This window comes from Dipodomys ordii, unplaced genomic scaffold (genome assembly GCF_000151885.1).
Source record: "Dipodomys ordii isolate 6190 unplaced genomic scaffold, Dord_2.0 Scaffold5, whole genome shotgun sequence".
Lineage (NCBI taxonomy): Eukaryota > Metazoa > Chordata > Mammalia > Rodentia > Heteromyidae > Dipodomys > Dipodomys ordii.
This window is the reverse complement of record NW_012267221.1, coordinates 8902038-8917083: the sequence shown is the minus strand read 5'-3', so window position 1 is coordinate 8917083 and position 15046 is coordinate 8902038. Positions and strand designations below refer to the sequence as shown.

At 37.3% G+C, this 15046-nt stretch overlaps 1 protein-coding gene across 2 annotated transcripts in view; it reads right to left on the bottom strand.

Annotated features, from left to right (window-relative positions):
* Gpd2 (glycerol-3-phosphate dehydrogenase 2 (mitochondrial)) overlaps positions 1 to 15046 on the bottom strand; it is a 161169-nt gene that overhangs the window by 94575 nt on the left and 51548 nt on the right. For both annotated transcript variants that reach the window (XM_013030067.1, XM_013030063.1), the window contains exon 3: positions 4331 to 4502. In XM_013030067.1, the coding sequence (XP_012885521.1) occupies positions 4331 to 4502 (172 nt within the window). The remainder of the gene's footprint in view (positions 1 to 4330; positions 4503 to 15046) is intronic.

Sequence of the window (15046 nt, the reverse complement as noted above, 5' to 3'; positions counted from 1 at the left end):
GCCTGAGGCCCTGGGTTCGATTCCTCAGCACCACATAAGCAAAAAGAAAAAAAGCCGGAAGTGGCGCTCTAGCTCAAGTGGTAGAGCGCTAGCCTTGAGCTGAAGAGCTGAGGGACAGCACCCAGGCCCAGAGTTCAGGCTCCACCACCAGACCCAAAAAAAAAAAGAATTAAAAACCTACCAGGCACATTGGCTCAGGCATTTGGGAGGCTTAAGATGGGAGAATTATAGTATCAGGCCACTCTAGGCAGGAAAGTCCATGAGATTCCATCTCCATTAAAAAAGCTGGACTACGCGGGCATTATCTATAATCCCAGCAAGAGGGGAAAGACTAAAACAAGAAGGTTCAGAGCATATGTCCCATGAGGGAAGCGAGATTCTATCCTAAAACTAATGAGTGAACAACAGAACCAGAAGAGTATCTGCCAAGTATCAGACTCTGAATTCAAACTCCAGTATCATCCCAGAAAAAGTTAAAAACCAAATCAATATTCAGACTCTGGGAACTGATCAAAATCATCTTATCCTCCTCTTCCTCCTTCTCTTCCTCTTCCTCCTCCTCCTCCTCCTCCTTCTCTTCCTCCTCCTCCTCCTTTCACAGCTTAAATGTTAATCAAACAAATATCAATAAACTGTAAGCCCTTTACTGGTAAGGTGCATTTTGTTAGTCTTTTTATTCTCAGAGCTAGCTCAATACTTATCTCATAAACAGTATTATTTTGCACAGAAAAAATAAAATAAAATAAAAATAAAACAAGCAGGGAAAATATAGATTGCTGGTAGCAGACATGAAATGCTGCACTTAACCCAAGCATGAATATTTTAAAATACACATTAAAAAACTGTCTTCATTACACACTATTGGTGTATACAGGACTAAGGTATGGCTGCAGTGAGTACAAGCTCCTGACAAGTGAGTACAAGGCCCTGAGTTAAAACTCCAGTACCACCACTGAAAGAAAGAGAAAGACTAACAAGAATAAACACTGTACATGTCGGAAATGAACGTTGCAACTTGGGATTGGGGGAGGAATAGGGGAGATGGGGGAGGAAAGGGATAATAGGAGAAAAGCAAAGAAGGGGGTAACAATGCTCGACAAGAAATGTACTCATTACCTTACTGTGACCTCTCTGTACAGCATCTTTACAGTAAAATAAAATTTTAAAAAGAATAAACACTGTACAAATGTAAAGATTGATCTGATATTTTATCATTTAGAAGAAACCCGGCAAAAGAGTAACTACAATATGATGATCTTGTCAATGTTTTAAAATATATGTAGAATTTATATGTTATTTACATAATATATAAACTAAATATTGAAAGTACACAAATATTGAGGAAATTTAGCCAAAGGAAAGGGGGCATAAGAAGTAGTTGATGATGGCTTTGCCCTTAGCACACTCCATTCAACCCATCCTCACAACAAACTCTGCTTTGCTGACTACTCTTAGCTTTGCTAACACCCTTATCCAGCTCTAGGTCTACCGTCAAACAATTTCCTCTGCTTCTACTCAGTCTTTCTTCATTTTCTCATTTTTTCATTGATATCCAATGAATCTTCAGTTTTGGACTCTAATATGACTGTCAATTTTCTCTGTCTATATAATCTCAGCTACTCAGAAGGCAAAGGCAGAAGGCTCGGTACAATGCCAGCTCAAGTAAAGTTAATAAGACACGATACGTCAATGCCAAAATACAAATAAAAGGGTTTAGATCATAGCTCAGGTAGAATATTTGCCTTGGGTTCAATCCTGTGTAGTGAAAAAAAAAAAAAAAAGTACCTTTACCAACCAGCAACTTGCCATTCCTGAAAATGCTTGGTAAATGTGCCTACTTTCACTATAAAATAGATCTATAATGAGACAGGCTCATGCCCGTCATCCTAGCTACTCAGTACGCTGAAATCTGAGAACTGCAGTTCAAAGCCAGCCCAGGCAGAAAAGTCCCCTCCAATAAAGCTGGAAATGGCACTGTGGCTCAACTGGTCGGGTACAAGCCTTGATCACAAAGAGGCTCAGAGACAGCACCCAGACCCTGAGTTCAAGCCCCAGGACCAAAAAAAAAAAAAAAGAAGCATCTATAATGATGTGTTTATAAATGTGTAAATAGGTGTATGTACATATTTACGATGTCCATGAACTTTTTAAAAGGTACATCTCTTTATAGTGTAATTTGGTCTCTACAAAATTATGGGCACCCTGAAGTTAAAGGACACTACCAAATGTCTTTGTACTATTCTCTTAAAGTACTGAGTATATTGATTGTCATACATGCAGTAGGCATTCAGTATTTGCAGAATAGAGATAAAGAAAAGACAATGTTCGAATATAACAGCATAAAAATAACTGGAGATACAAGTAATATAGCTCCCAAATCCTACTGAGGAATAATTCTATTTAATACAGAAAACTGTCACCAATAAATCTTAATGTGTTGCAGGAGTAGTCCCAAAGACTTCACATCATATATGAATTGTATTTTTTTATCTATTTTCCTGCCCAGGTCACTGGGAGTAAAAGTTGAGTTCAAATTATCTTGTGTTGATTCTAACTGTTCTCATTTTCTTTAGCATGGTCAAGAATAATCTAACTCAAATTATATTCCATCACTGGAGACAATAAATTTTAGGAAAACTGGCACTAAAATATATTCCAGTGTCTATATTTTTTTTCGTTTCTATTTAATATTATTTATTTATTTGTTTATTTATTTATTATTGGTTCTGGGGATTTCAACATAGGGCTTTTATTTCTTTGTTGCTTTGTATGTCCCTCCCCCACAGTGTCTATATTTTTAACATCATCATTTGGAGCTAACCAAAAAAAGAGGGGTGGAGAGGACTTAATTTACGAGGCTTAAGTGGACCAAAACATAAGTATGGCCAGGTGCTAGTGGCTCATGACTGTAATTCTAGCTACTTAGGAGGTTGAGATCTGATGAAGCTAGCCTTGGCAGGAAAGTTCATGAGACATGAAACTCTTACTTCTAATAACCACTCTTACTTCTAAATAACCACAAAAAAAGCTGGAAGTAGCAGTATGGCTCAAGTAGTAGAGAGCTAGCTTTGAACAAAAAATTGAAAAATTAAAAATTTATATATATATATATATATATTATGTATGTATGGGACAACACCCAACCCCTGTGTTCAAGTCCTAGACACACAAGTATACACATACACACATACACACACACACACACACACATACCTCACCCAAATATGGGTTCTGGGAAACCATAATAATCTAGGGAACTTTTTGTTTGTATGTTCTTGGATCTCATTAAATACATCTTATTTCCATAAGAATAAATTGTACCTAATATCTAAGCCAACAAACATCTAGGCTGCAGTGACAGTAACTCAGCCTGAGAAGAACCATCTATGTTACACACTATTAGCACTGAGTATGAAACTGTCATAAACACTTTATATAGAAACTAAAATAATTCAGTTCAAAATCCTTGCAGCAAAAGAGAGTCCAATTCAACATATTTGAAGGTATCACAAAATACTATTTCTTCAGGACAACTGATTCTAAAAGTATTTTTCCTTCACTACAGCAGCATTTATAATGACATCTATAATGGATTGGGACACTACTTTGTGTGAAAACAACTATTCTAAATGTATGTTATTAGCCCATGTACCACTCACGATTTCCAATTTGAAGCATAAGAAGAACTCAGAGAAATTAAGTGATTTTCCCAAATACACCCACGTATAATTAAAGAAGCTGTCAGAATATAGACCTATATTTTCTTGACTCCAACTTCTATACTAATCCCACAAGCAAAGGATTCAGATAACTTTATAAACTATCAAACATAAAAGCATTCCGATTCATTCTGTCTAGACATGGTGGCTGAGACAGAACTAAATGCATTATCCCTGCAACTTGAGTCGATTTAGTCATAAAATTATTGACAGAGATATATTTTTTTTTGGTTGGTTGTGGGGTTTGAACTCTGGACCTGGGCGCTGTCCCTGAGTTCTTCTGCTCAAGGCTAGCATTCTACCACTTGAGCCACAGGATCACTTCCGGTTTTCTGGTTAACTGGAGCTAAGTCTCATGGACTTTCCTGCTCCGGCTGACTTAGATCCTCAGATCTCAGCCTCCTGAGTAGCGAGGATTACAGGCATGAACCAGCCAGAAATTCTATTTTTTTAATTGCATAGTTGTTGTTTTTGGTGTTTTTTTTTTCTCTTTCACAAAGGAAAAAAAAATACTTGGGAAACACCAATAGAAACATGACTTCCAAAGTGTAGAGCACACACTGTGTTTTGCTTACATTGGTTTACCAGGGAGAGGAAACGTCAGCACTTACCTCTAGTGACGGCATCTAGTGCACATCCACTTCCGGTTGCTCCCCCTCCGATAACCAGGATGTCAAATTCGGATGTGTTCTTCAAAGTCAGAAGCTGAGCTTCTCTGGAGGGAGGCTCTCTGTTAACAAGTTCCGTTACATACTCTGCTGCTTCCACATAGGCTAGGTTCACCTGATGTCAAAGCAAACCAGTTTTAGTCACTCACCAGGAAATTGCAAGTTAAGAAAATTTACAGTATACTTAAAAAAGAAAGAAAGAAATTTGCACTGAAGATAAGAAACAGCCATAGTCCAAGTCTGCATGGAGTTTCAGGAATACTGCTGAAAAACCACTGGAGTTTTAGGTGGTACGTATGCTGGGCATGATTGCTATCATCAGCCTCAGCTGTTTATCTGCACAACATTTGGTTTTAGATGCAGTAATAATGCAACTGCTTGTTTAGGCTTTATATTCAACTATTTCCATCACTAAATGGCAATTTCCAAATACTTCATCTAAAACATATAAGGTAACAGTAGGAAATATTTTTCTTGAGAGCAGCAATTCATTCAGACATTGTTGAAAAGTGGTAACATTCCATGAAAGTAAAGAAAAAGCACTTTGTCTTCATGCAATTTCCTAAAAACATGTGTGCTTCCTTCCTCGATTGTTCTGCCAATAATAGTCTACAAGTTTCAATCAGGGCAATTAAAAAGAATCTGTTAGACACAAGTGGTGGTATGTATCTGTAATCTCAGACTAAGAAGGCTGAGGCAAGAGGATCATGAGTTCAAGGCTAGCCAGGACAACTTAGTCAAGACTCTGTCTCAAAAAGACAAAATAAAAGAATCTGTCTAATAGAAGTACCTATCCAGTTTAAAGAATCAGCTATGACCAAGTGTCAGTTGCTCATGCCTACAATCTAGCTACTCAGCAGGCTGAGGTCTGAGGATCATGGTTTGAAGACTACCTGGGCAGGAAAGTCTATCAGACTCTTATCTCCAATTAACCACCAAAAAACCAGAAGTGAAGCTACGGCAGTATGCCAAGCTTAAGCAAGAAACTAAGGGACAGAGCCCAGGCACTGAGCTCAAACCCCAGTGCACACACATACACAGACACCTCTGCTCACAAACACAGAGAATCAGCTATGTTCAGATGAAACTAAATTTTTCAAAGACATGAATCCATAATGTTGGTAGTGTTTCTGCTGCTGTGGCGACAGAGCCCTGTACCAGTGAGGAAGCTTCTTCATGAAAGGGTGATCCTAGTTCTTACAAAGAGAGTATTTGAATTATTCAGGATTAGTTACATTTTTATTCAGTTAAAAAAAAATCCTGGGCTGGGAGGGTGGCTCAGTGGTAGAGCGCCTGCCTTGCATGCATGAGGCCCTGGGTTGGCCTCAGCACCACATAAGCAGAAAAAGCCGGAAGTGGTACTGTGGCTCAAGTAGTAAAGCGCGAGCCTTGAGCTGAAGAGCCAAGGGACAGCGCCCAGGCCCAGAGTTCAGGCCCCACGACCAACAACAACAACAACAACAATCCAACTACCCCCTTTTTATTCGATTATCAAGCCAACTAGATTTCGAAGAAAATGCATCTAGAAGCCACAGAAACACCCAGAATAAAAACTGTGGGTTATACTGAGAGGGTCCCAGAATGGAGATTTTCACTCCTGTTAACTAGTGTTGTCAAGTAAGAACAAATTCAGGAGTGATACCCACTAGACACTATGTTGAAAATGAACTATAAAACCTGTGGGTGGGGACAGGAAGGAAAAACTGGGAGAGAGCGAGGAAAAGGATAACATCATCCCAAAAGAAATGTACTCTTTACATTTCTTACATAACTATAGCCTCACTGTATATCACCTTTACAATAAAAATACATAATTTTTTAAATTACATAACATCTCTTTGAATCTTGGTTTATCCACTTTTCAAACAAGGATAAAAATCCCTGGATGTTTCCATTACTGCACCTCTGGTTTGCACTCAGTCTAACTGGAATGATGACATTAAATACATTGACAAGCTACCCAACATCTGAGAACTACTGGTACTGCTGGTGGTGACTATTCGTTATTTCAGCACTAGGAAGCTCTAAGGCAGGAAGATTGTGAATAGGAGGTTAGTCTGGGGTACATAACTAGGCCTTGTCTCAAAGAAAAAAAAAAGTTTTTGACACCTTAGTATTACATAGCAAGGAACATTCAAAACATATTTTACAAAGTATCATAAAAACAAAGGTTATAATCAAGTGCTATAATTTTCCAAGCTCAATTCAGATGCCAAGCCATAAAAATCTTGCTGTTCTGCATATAATTCCTCCTAATTACTAATAACTACTACTAATAACTACTTCCTCATGCTTACCTTTAGATGCTTTTAAGATAAGATAAATATATTATTACTACAACTTGGAGAACAAAATAACTTTTAGTTATGGTCTTTTTCTTTTTTTCATCTAATGTGAAGGAAAAGATAAGAAAAAATACACACACACACACACACACACACACACAGAATACACACACATATATATATAACAAGTTTATAGAAAGAACAAATGCCAAAATAGAGAAAAAAGCAACACCAGGCTATGACCGCTCTGCTGAGGGAGGGGGAGCCTTTCATTTGAGGTTTCAACTGCGCCATGACAGATGGATAGGATTTGGACATGGACTGACAAGTGACTAAACCGCCAGAGCATTTTCACACATCAACAGAATTGCTGACATTTTCTGCTTGGTAAGTTTTTGAGAAATACTTGAAAAATAAATTTAAAGACCATGTTATGATATAGTTCATTAGAACCTGGTAATATTAAAAACTCCCTGTTCTGCTCTGACTATGCAGAATCAACTGAACTATTTGTGTTGCTCCTACAGAAGTAGGCTGGATCTGATGGGCACTGCTCATTCGCGTTGGCTTCTCAGTTTCTTCTGACTTCTCCTGCCTCAACTTTCTCCCCAGCATGCCCTAACCTGTCTTACCTAACAATTTAAAAAGCATTTCTTTCATGTTTCTAACAGCCATCCTAAAAATTCTTGAGAGATCCACAAGCCTTTATTGCCTTCATTTCTTCCCAACTCACTGTAAACTGTATTTCCACATGTAAACTCCCACCCCCACAATCACCACCATTATCCACACCACTCTCTCTCTCAAACACATGTGTGTGCATGTGCATGTTCATGTATGCACACATACACACACACACACACACACACACACTGGATGTCACTCAGCTGACCAACATTAATCAGCAAAGCATCTTTAAGTAGGTTCCATTCATACTTTACAGTTGACTAAGAACTGAACTCTCCTGTCCTCTACTGTCCTCTCCCTTCCCCTTCCTTCATTCCTCTCTCTCCACCCCTCTTCTCCCTTCCTCTCCTCTCTCTCATCTTCACCTGATCCTGTTCCCATAGCATCATAATTCTTTATACAGAGTAACTTCTCGTACACAGTAACTTCTCATTCTGAGACCTTTATAAACTGCATAACTAGTACCTCCATTTGCATGTCCGTGTGCATTTCAAAGTTTTCTGCTATTTCCCCAAATACGTTTTTTTCCTCTGTCAGAGTTCCTCATTTCAGAAGAGTGCCATTATTCATGTAGTTGCCATAACAGAAATTTAGAAACAACCTTGACAGCTTGTATTCTTTTAAATCCTATATCTGATCACTGAATCCTCCCAATTCTACTCTGAAAAATTCTCACATCTAAGCCATTTCTTCATCTTCAACTGCTACATTTCAAACCAAGGTATATTCTCTCTCCTCCTGCTCATGTGACATCTTCCCAGAGGTTTTCACACATTTACTATGCCTTGTAAATTATTTTCCACACTGCAGCTGAAGTAAACATTTTTTTAATCCAAGTAATTTAATTTCTATATACAAAACCTTTCAAGAGCATCTAACTTAATTTAGGTTAAAACATCTTTAGTCTAGTATATACTGTTCCCATAGTCTTTTAAACTGGCCAGGTTTTTTTTTAAGATTCAGATGCTTTTGAATAATAAGTATAAACAATATATATAAACAATATATAAACAATATTTAGGAAAAAGTACAGGATCCAAAAGCAGACAGATCAGTGATTTCCCGAGCCAAAACAAGGCTGGCCTGGAGGGCATGAGGAAACATAGGAGGATGATAGACATGTTCCATAGCTAGACTGTGTATTAGAAAGGATTATATATCTGCATTATAAAAGATTAAAGTCACTACATTTTAAATTGTGCCCCAATTACATCTCAATAAACTTAACTTCAAACTAGTAATCAAACATATATGTACCAGTTTTAATATGCCTTATAAAAACACTTTTATAGGGGCTTTCCCTTTTCCTCCTCATTTAATCTTCACAACAACCCTGAATCAGGTACTATTAAGCTTTTCACTACAATGAAGTAACTGAGACACGGTAATTGTCTCCTAATTACACCACCAGCTCGTTGTAGAGCTGAGAATTGAATCCACATAGCCTGAGAACAAAAACTAAGTCTTACACTACTACTCAAGACTGACTACACATAATTTGAGAAAAAAAATATATAAAAACAGACTAAATGGTTATAACCGGATATAAGATCTAACCCCTGCCAAAAGCAGGAAGATTTTTCTTTTTATTCTTTTTATTTTTTTTGGTGTGGTCTTATTGCAGAAGATTGACTGCACAGTTCCTACAATTTAAAATACACACACACACACACACACACACACACACGCAGCACTATTGAGGATAATTTATTTAATTCCTGACACTACTTTTAAAATAACATTTTATTTTTGTTTATTTCTTTCATAAAAGCTGGAAAGTGTTGCAACTGAGAAGCTAAGCACCACGTTTATTTTAGAGGCAGTAAACACAGCCTAAGGCCCTACTTATAATTATGACAGGAGAAAGACTCATTTTGGTTTCATATGGCTTTGAGTCACAAAAACACATCTGCACTCTACCTTCTCTAGAATATGTTGATTTCAGGAAAATAAAGAGGGGAAGGCAGCAGGAATAATAAAGCAGTAGTAGTGCTAAGTAACAGAACACTCAAAGAAAAGTGTTCCCAGTTGTCTAAGACCTGCCCTTTCTTCACCTCTGCTCCAAGGCTGTTTGATTAAACAGAAATCTGTGAAAAATGGCCTCAAATTCTGGGATTGCTGAGAGAAGCCTTGGGCCTCCATAGTTCCTAACTAACCTGAAGAAATTATCTGCAGAATTGTATGTGTGATTTGCCCCCACTTATTCATTCAATCCACCCTATTGGAGGACCCCAGAATGCTATATAGACTAGGAAACAAAACCAAATGATAAAGAAGCAATTATGCCACATATAGTATAATCCTAGTAACTGGGGAAGAGGCAGATGCAAGAAAGATTGTGAGGTTCAGTTCAACATGGGCAAAGTTAGGGAGACTGTTTCAAAAACAAAATAACCAAACGGGCTGAGGCATGCTTCAGGTGGTAGACTGCTTGTCTACAAGCCCAAGATCTTGGGTTCAACGCTTCATATGGAAAAAAAGAAAAAAAACTATACTGCTGTATACAGAGCATTGAAGACAAAGAAGAGGCTAAAAGCATCACAGGAGATATCTACTAACCAGACCAAAGCTTTCTTGAAATGATAGCTAAATCAAGTTAAGAAAGACAGTGAGGGGTGACAGAAATCAGAAAAGGAAGTGGGAATGTCATGTGCTAAAACCAGAAGCTTTTCAACATACTACTTTCTTAAATATCAAGTTTCTTATCCAGTATTTAAGAAGTCCTGTATTTTACATAAAACTCAGGATTCTTCTATCTGAGACTAACCTGCTGCAATTAAATAACAAAGGTTTGGCCTTCAGGCTGGGCTTATTAGTAGCACTTAGAGCTCTTATTAGCATCACACTTCTCCCTCACCACTTGGTATCTATCTACAGGCCCATGAGTTCCTGGGTTTGGCCCAACACAGGGACAAGTACAGCACTACCAAACTCAAGATAGACTACCTCATTCAGCCACTGAGACCAGAAGAAAGGAGAGCTCAAAGTCCAAGCATCACTGCAACTAGATCCCAAAAAATAATAACAAAATAGTGTTACCTTGGTGGAATTGTGTGAAATCTGAAATTTATTGTCGCAGTGATGGTTTTCTAATTGGATTTAATCACTATGGTTAAGGAAGAAAGGATGCTATTCTTCATTACTTATAAACCAATTTTCACCTACATTGTAAAAAGATAAAATTTCTCCAATATTTCATCAGCACACAGCTTTTGTCAAGAGATTTGTAAGAACATCAACACACAAGTCAAATCCAGGTTCATCATCTTCAAGAGTTTACAACCTAGAGAACATTCACCCTGAACAAGACTTAGAATGAAATGTTTTACTATGTTCTATCCATGCACTATTAGACTTGCAAATTAAAAAAAAAAAATCTAGACATTTGCAACTTCGGGTGAGACTGAAAACAAGGTCTAATAATTAGTGTCTATTTCTGAAAGAAGTGCATATTTAAAGACCCACAGGCAATTAACAGCCAGGTTGTCCTGTAATCATGTACAATAATAATTGGAGTATAAAGCAGGGCTTCATGCAAATCACTGCAAACTGCAACTATCACTCTTACTATCCCATGTTATGTGATTCAATCAATAGAACTAGTTGGATTTAAGAGAAATTGCTCCCTGTTGTGTTCTCATGGGGAAAAAATGACTAGCTATATTTGTATATTCCTGGTAGGAATATACAAGTAGACTATCTTAAGACCCACTTGTGGTTCTCATTCACCTCTTGAGTCATTTTGTGATTCTAAATGCAGGCTTTTTATTGTCCTTTTACTGCAGCACACATTTTCAGTGGGATCATTTGGATGAATGATTCTTGACTACTACAGCTAGTTAATACTGGGTAGACTCTCATCTCCAATGAGAACAAGACAAGTCCATCTCTTAAGTAGCTAAGAACTGAGTTCTATTCTCCGCAAAGGTGCTATCTAATCAAGTATATGGCTGGGATTCTTTCAAAAAAAAAACACGTGAAATGTTGCTCATTGCAATCAGAACATATCTAATGAATTATCAAACTTTCTGATAGCTAAAAACTGGAGAAAAGCCTTGGCTCTGTCTGAATATACCTCAAATAAATTAACATTGTAATTTACTATCTGATCTGAGGTTTGGGGGCTAAGTTTTATTATTTTTTTCAAATGTATATTTTTAAAACACAGAGGTATCTATGTTTGAAGCTGTGTAACCTTAATATTGCTCTTCAATTCTCATAGCATGTTGAGAAGTAAAGGCTCTAGACAATAAATAAGAGACAAAATTACTGTTTGTCTAGAAAGTGGCAGCCCAACAGGTTAGCCCAACTAACTAACAGGTCAGTGCCACAGATCTTATAGTTGTCCACAGAAGGGAAGCATCCTTTAACTAGGGAGGAAACCAACTTTATTTTTCCCCTCTGGGCAAATAAAAGATATCAGAATGTGATCCCAATTTTGACTCTAACTCACAAATCTCAGCTCTGCTACATTCTTTGCCCACATAGATGGTTGACCATGGCCCCTAGGTCAGCCAAGTACCTGCAATGCAGAACTTTTGATGGAGTTAGTAAGATCTCCAAATACTAGGGCATGTGCTTAGCTTGCAGCCAGCCATGGTAGTCAGTTAAAGTTGATATCCAGGAATGTATGAAACAGGCACTTTACCTTAAAGATCTCCCTAAGAGAAAGCAGGGAAGAGGTGACATTGTCCAAAGAGAAATGTACTCCTTTCCTGTAGCCTCTTTGTATATCACCTTTACAAAAACAATAAAAATATTTTTTAATCTCCCTAAGGCACACTTGTGGAAATGGAACAAGAACAAAAAAAAGACAGCTCACTTGTCCTCTACACCTGTCAGCAAGTATAATGTTGACACACGAAATCAAATGACCATTCCAAGCTTTGCAATACAGACATCCCTTGACTACTTTAACCTTTCGTTCAAAATTCTTTGGTCCTTCATGGTGAAAATCTCTGGTACAATTCATACATTTTTTTTTAATATTTGATGAGAATATAGTAGACTCAGGAGAACTCAACTAGCATAATCTTTTAGAAAGACTAGTCAAAGCCCTACAAAATCAACACCAGGAAATGGACACATGCAAAAGGAGGTGGCACAAAGAGAGAGAGGTAAATGAATGAAGGGGGAGAGAAAGAGAATGCAGTCAAGAATTCATTATATATACCACAAAATTAAGAAAAGTAAGAGAAGAGGTATGAATGTTGAAGAGGGTTATACTGCTCAAGATGCACTGTATTCATAAACTTCTTTGCTATATGGCACTTCCTTTATACAACTACTTAAAGATAATTATTTTAATGGGAAAAAAAAGCCAGGAAAGCCAAACAGGTCTGTTGAAGAAATAGGTGCCAGTGGGAATGGAGATAGTTAAGGAAGAGGATAAATGAGGATGAAATGGTCCAGGTAGCTTATTTTCATGCAAAAAAAAATAGAAAAAGAATATTGCTTAGAAGAGACAGGGGCATAGAGAAGTGGTGGAGGGGATGAGTTTGGTTGGGATACATTGCATGTTTGTATGGAACTGTCACAATATAACCCCCTTCTACAACTAATGTATGCTAATGTATATGGGGTTTTTTTCTTAAAAACATGGGGAAATATGTGAAATACACTCTCCATTTTTCTGTGAATTATTTCAACAACTCTTCCTTATCTAATCTGTACTATCATGATTAAATTCCCAGAAATTCTTTGTTGAAAAGTCACGTTGAAAAATGAATAAAACTAGAATAACCTAACTTTAAAGTACCTATTTTCTTCTTAACTTACAAAGCCACCCAGAAGAAACTTTGCTTACATAAATATCATGTAACTATGAACTTGAGAGATGGGAAAAGGAGATGGAAGCTAAAGGACTCTCCCCAACGAATTTATAGAAAGTTTCCTTGGTCCCACTATATCCCTAAAAAGTTTTCTTAAAGAGGCCTTAAAATGAATAAATTGTTGAAAATGAAATGCAAAGTCAAATCAAAATGAATGTCAATGTTGCTCAGTTAGCAACAGCCTAGCAGCTCACCAGCTGTCAACGCTAATCATAGCTCAGTCGTTGACTCACTGGCTGACCTATAGAAGTACAGTTAACCTCCCTGATTTTGTATGCCAGCAACAAAATAGCATCATAAACTCCTAGAAGGCCTGATGTGAGTTAGAACTCTAAGATTTGCCATGGCCCCACTTTGGGGGCTAAGTGTTAAATAAAAACCAAAATTAGAAGGAAAATGATAGGATGCTCTTCAGAGAACATTTCCAGCTCTGTCTGCATAATTTCAGTGCTTTGATGCAACATGCCACAGAAGAAACAGTTAACCATATAGAGTAGTTAAGAATAGTTTCAACTGGCCTTATCTAAAATACAGAGAAATCAGAGTCCTCCTCATCAAGCTCCATCTCCAGCACATTCCCAACACTTAATTGTATTTCTACAAAAAAAAAAAAAAAAGCAGCCTTTCCAGGAATCTATGCACAGGGTTCTAAATAAGAGAAGCCAATGAATGATACAGGCTTTGGTAGAAACTAACAATCAAACTCTGTCATTAAAAAAAAAAAATACAGCTCATTTGTCAATGATAGTAGAAACTAAATTTAGGACTAAAATAAAAGACTGTAAATTCCTCATCAACAGCAAGAATTAGGTCCTTTATCTACCCACATTAATGTATGAGGTGAGCAAGAAATAAATATCTTAATTATGATGTCACTGAGAGATTGGATGTCATTGGAGATTGCTTATTTAACCAACGAGCTTATTTCACTTAATACACAATTATGAGATATGCTTGTCTACCCAAGATTTTCAACGAACCTAAATTGTGTACTGTCCGTGTAAGTCATCTCTTGATGGATAGGGCCTCATCATTTATAGAATAAATCCCATATAGATAAAACTGCAAAGGGAGCCAGGCATAGTGATGTATGGCTATAATCCCAGCACTCAGGAAATAGAGGCAGGAGGTTCACAAGTCTGAGGCCTTCCTGTACTACTTAGTAAGACCTTATATCAAACAAAGAAAAATCTGCCAAAGCACTGATCATCAATGCAAACCCAGAAGCCTATGAGGCAGGGACATTTCTGTCCTCCCAATCTGACAAACTGCTGCTGCTGGTGATGATGATGATGATGATGATGATGATGATGATGATGATAGCTCTTTAATCAGGCAGATAGAATGAAAAATTTATTCCAAATCACCAGTACTTTTTTCATCTTCAAATAACATTCTCCACGTGGATTCTAATACTAGAGTTCTAGAAGACACTGTATTCACAATAGCCAAGGTATGAAAGCAACCTTAGTGTCCATCAGTATATGAATGGATAAAGAAATGTGGTATATATCCACAATGCCTTAAACAGGAAAGAAATCCTGCCATTTGTTACAACCTAGATGGACTTGGAGGATACTACACGAAGTGTAATATGACAGACCCAGAAAAAAATTTTATATGGTCTTATTTATATATCAAATCTAAAATGGTCACTCAAGACTAGGGATGTGCTGCAGGGGGAAGAGAAAGTAGGAGAAAACGAAGGAGGGGGTAACAATGTTCAACAAGAATTGTACTCATTTCCTTATGTAATTGTAACCCCTCTGTACATCACCTTTACAATAAAATAAAAAATAAAAATAAATAAAAAGATGAGGGATGTGGCTCAAGGCCTAGCAAGTGGAAGATCATGA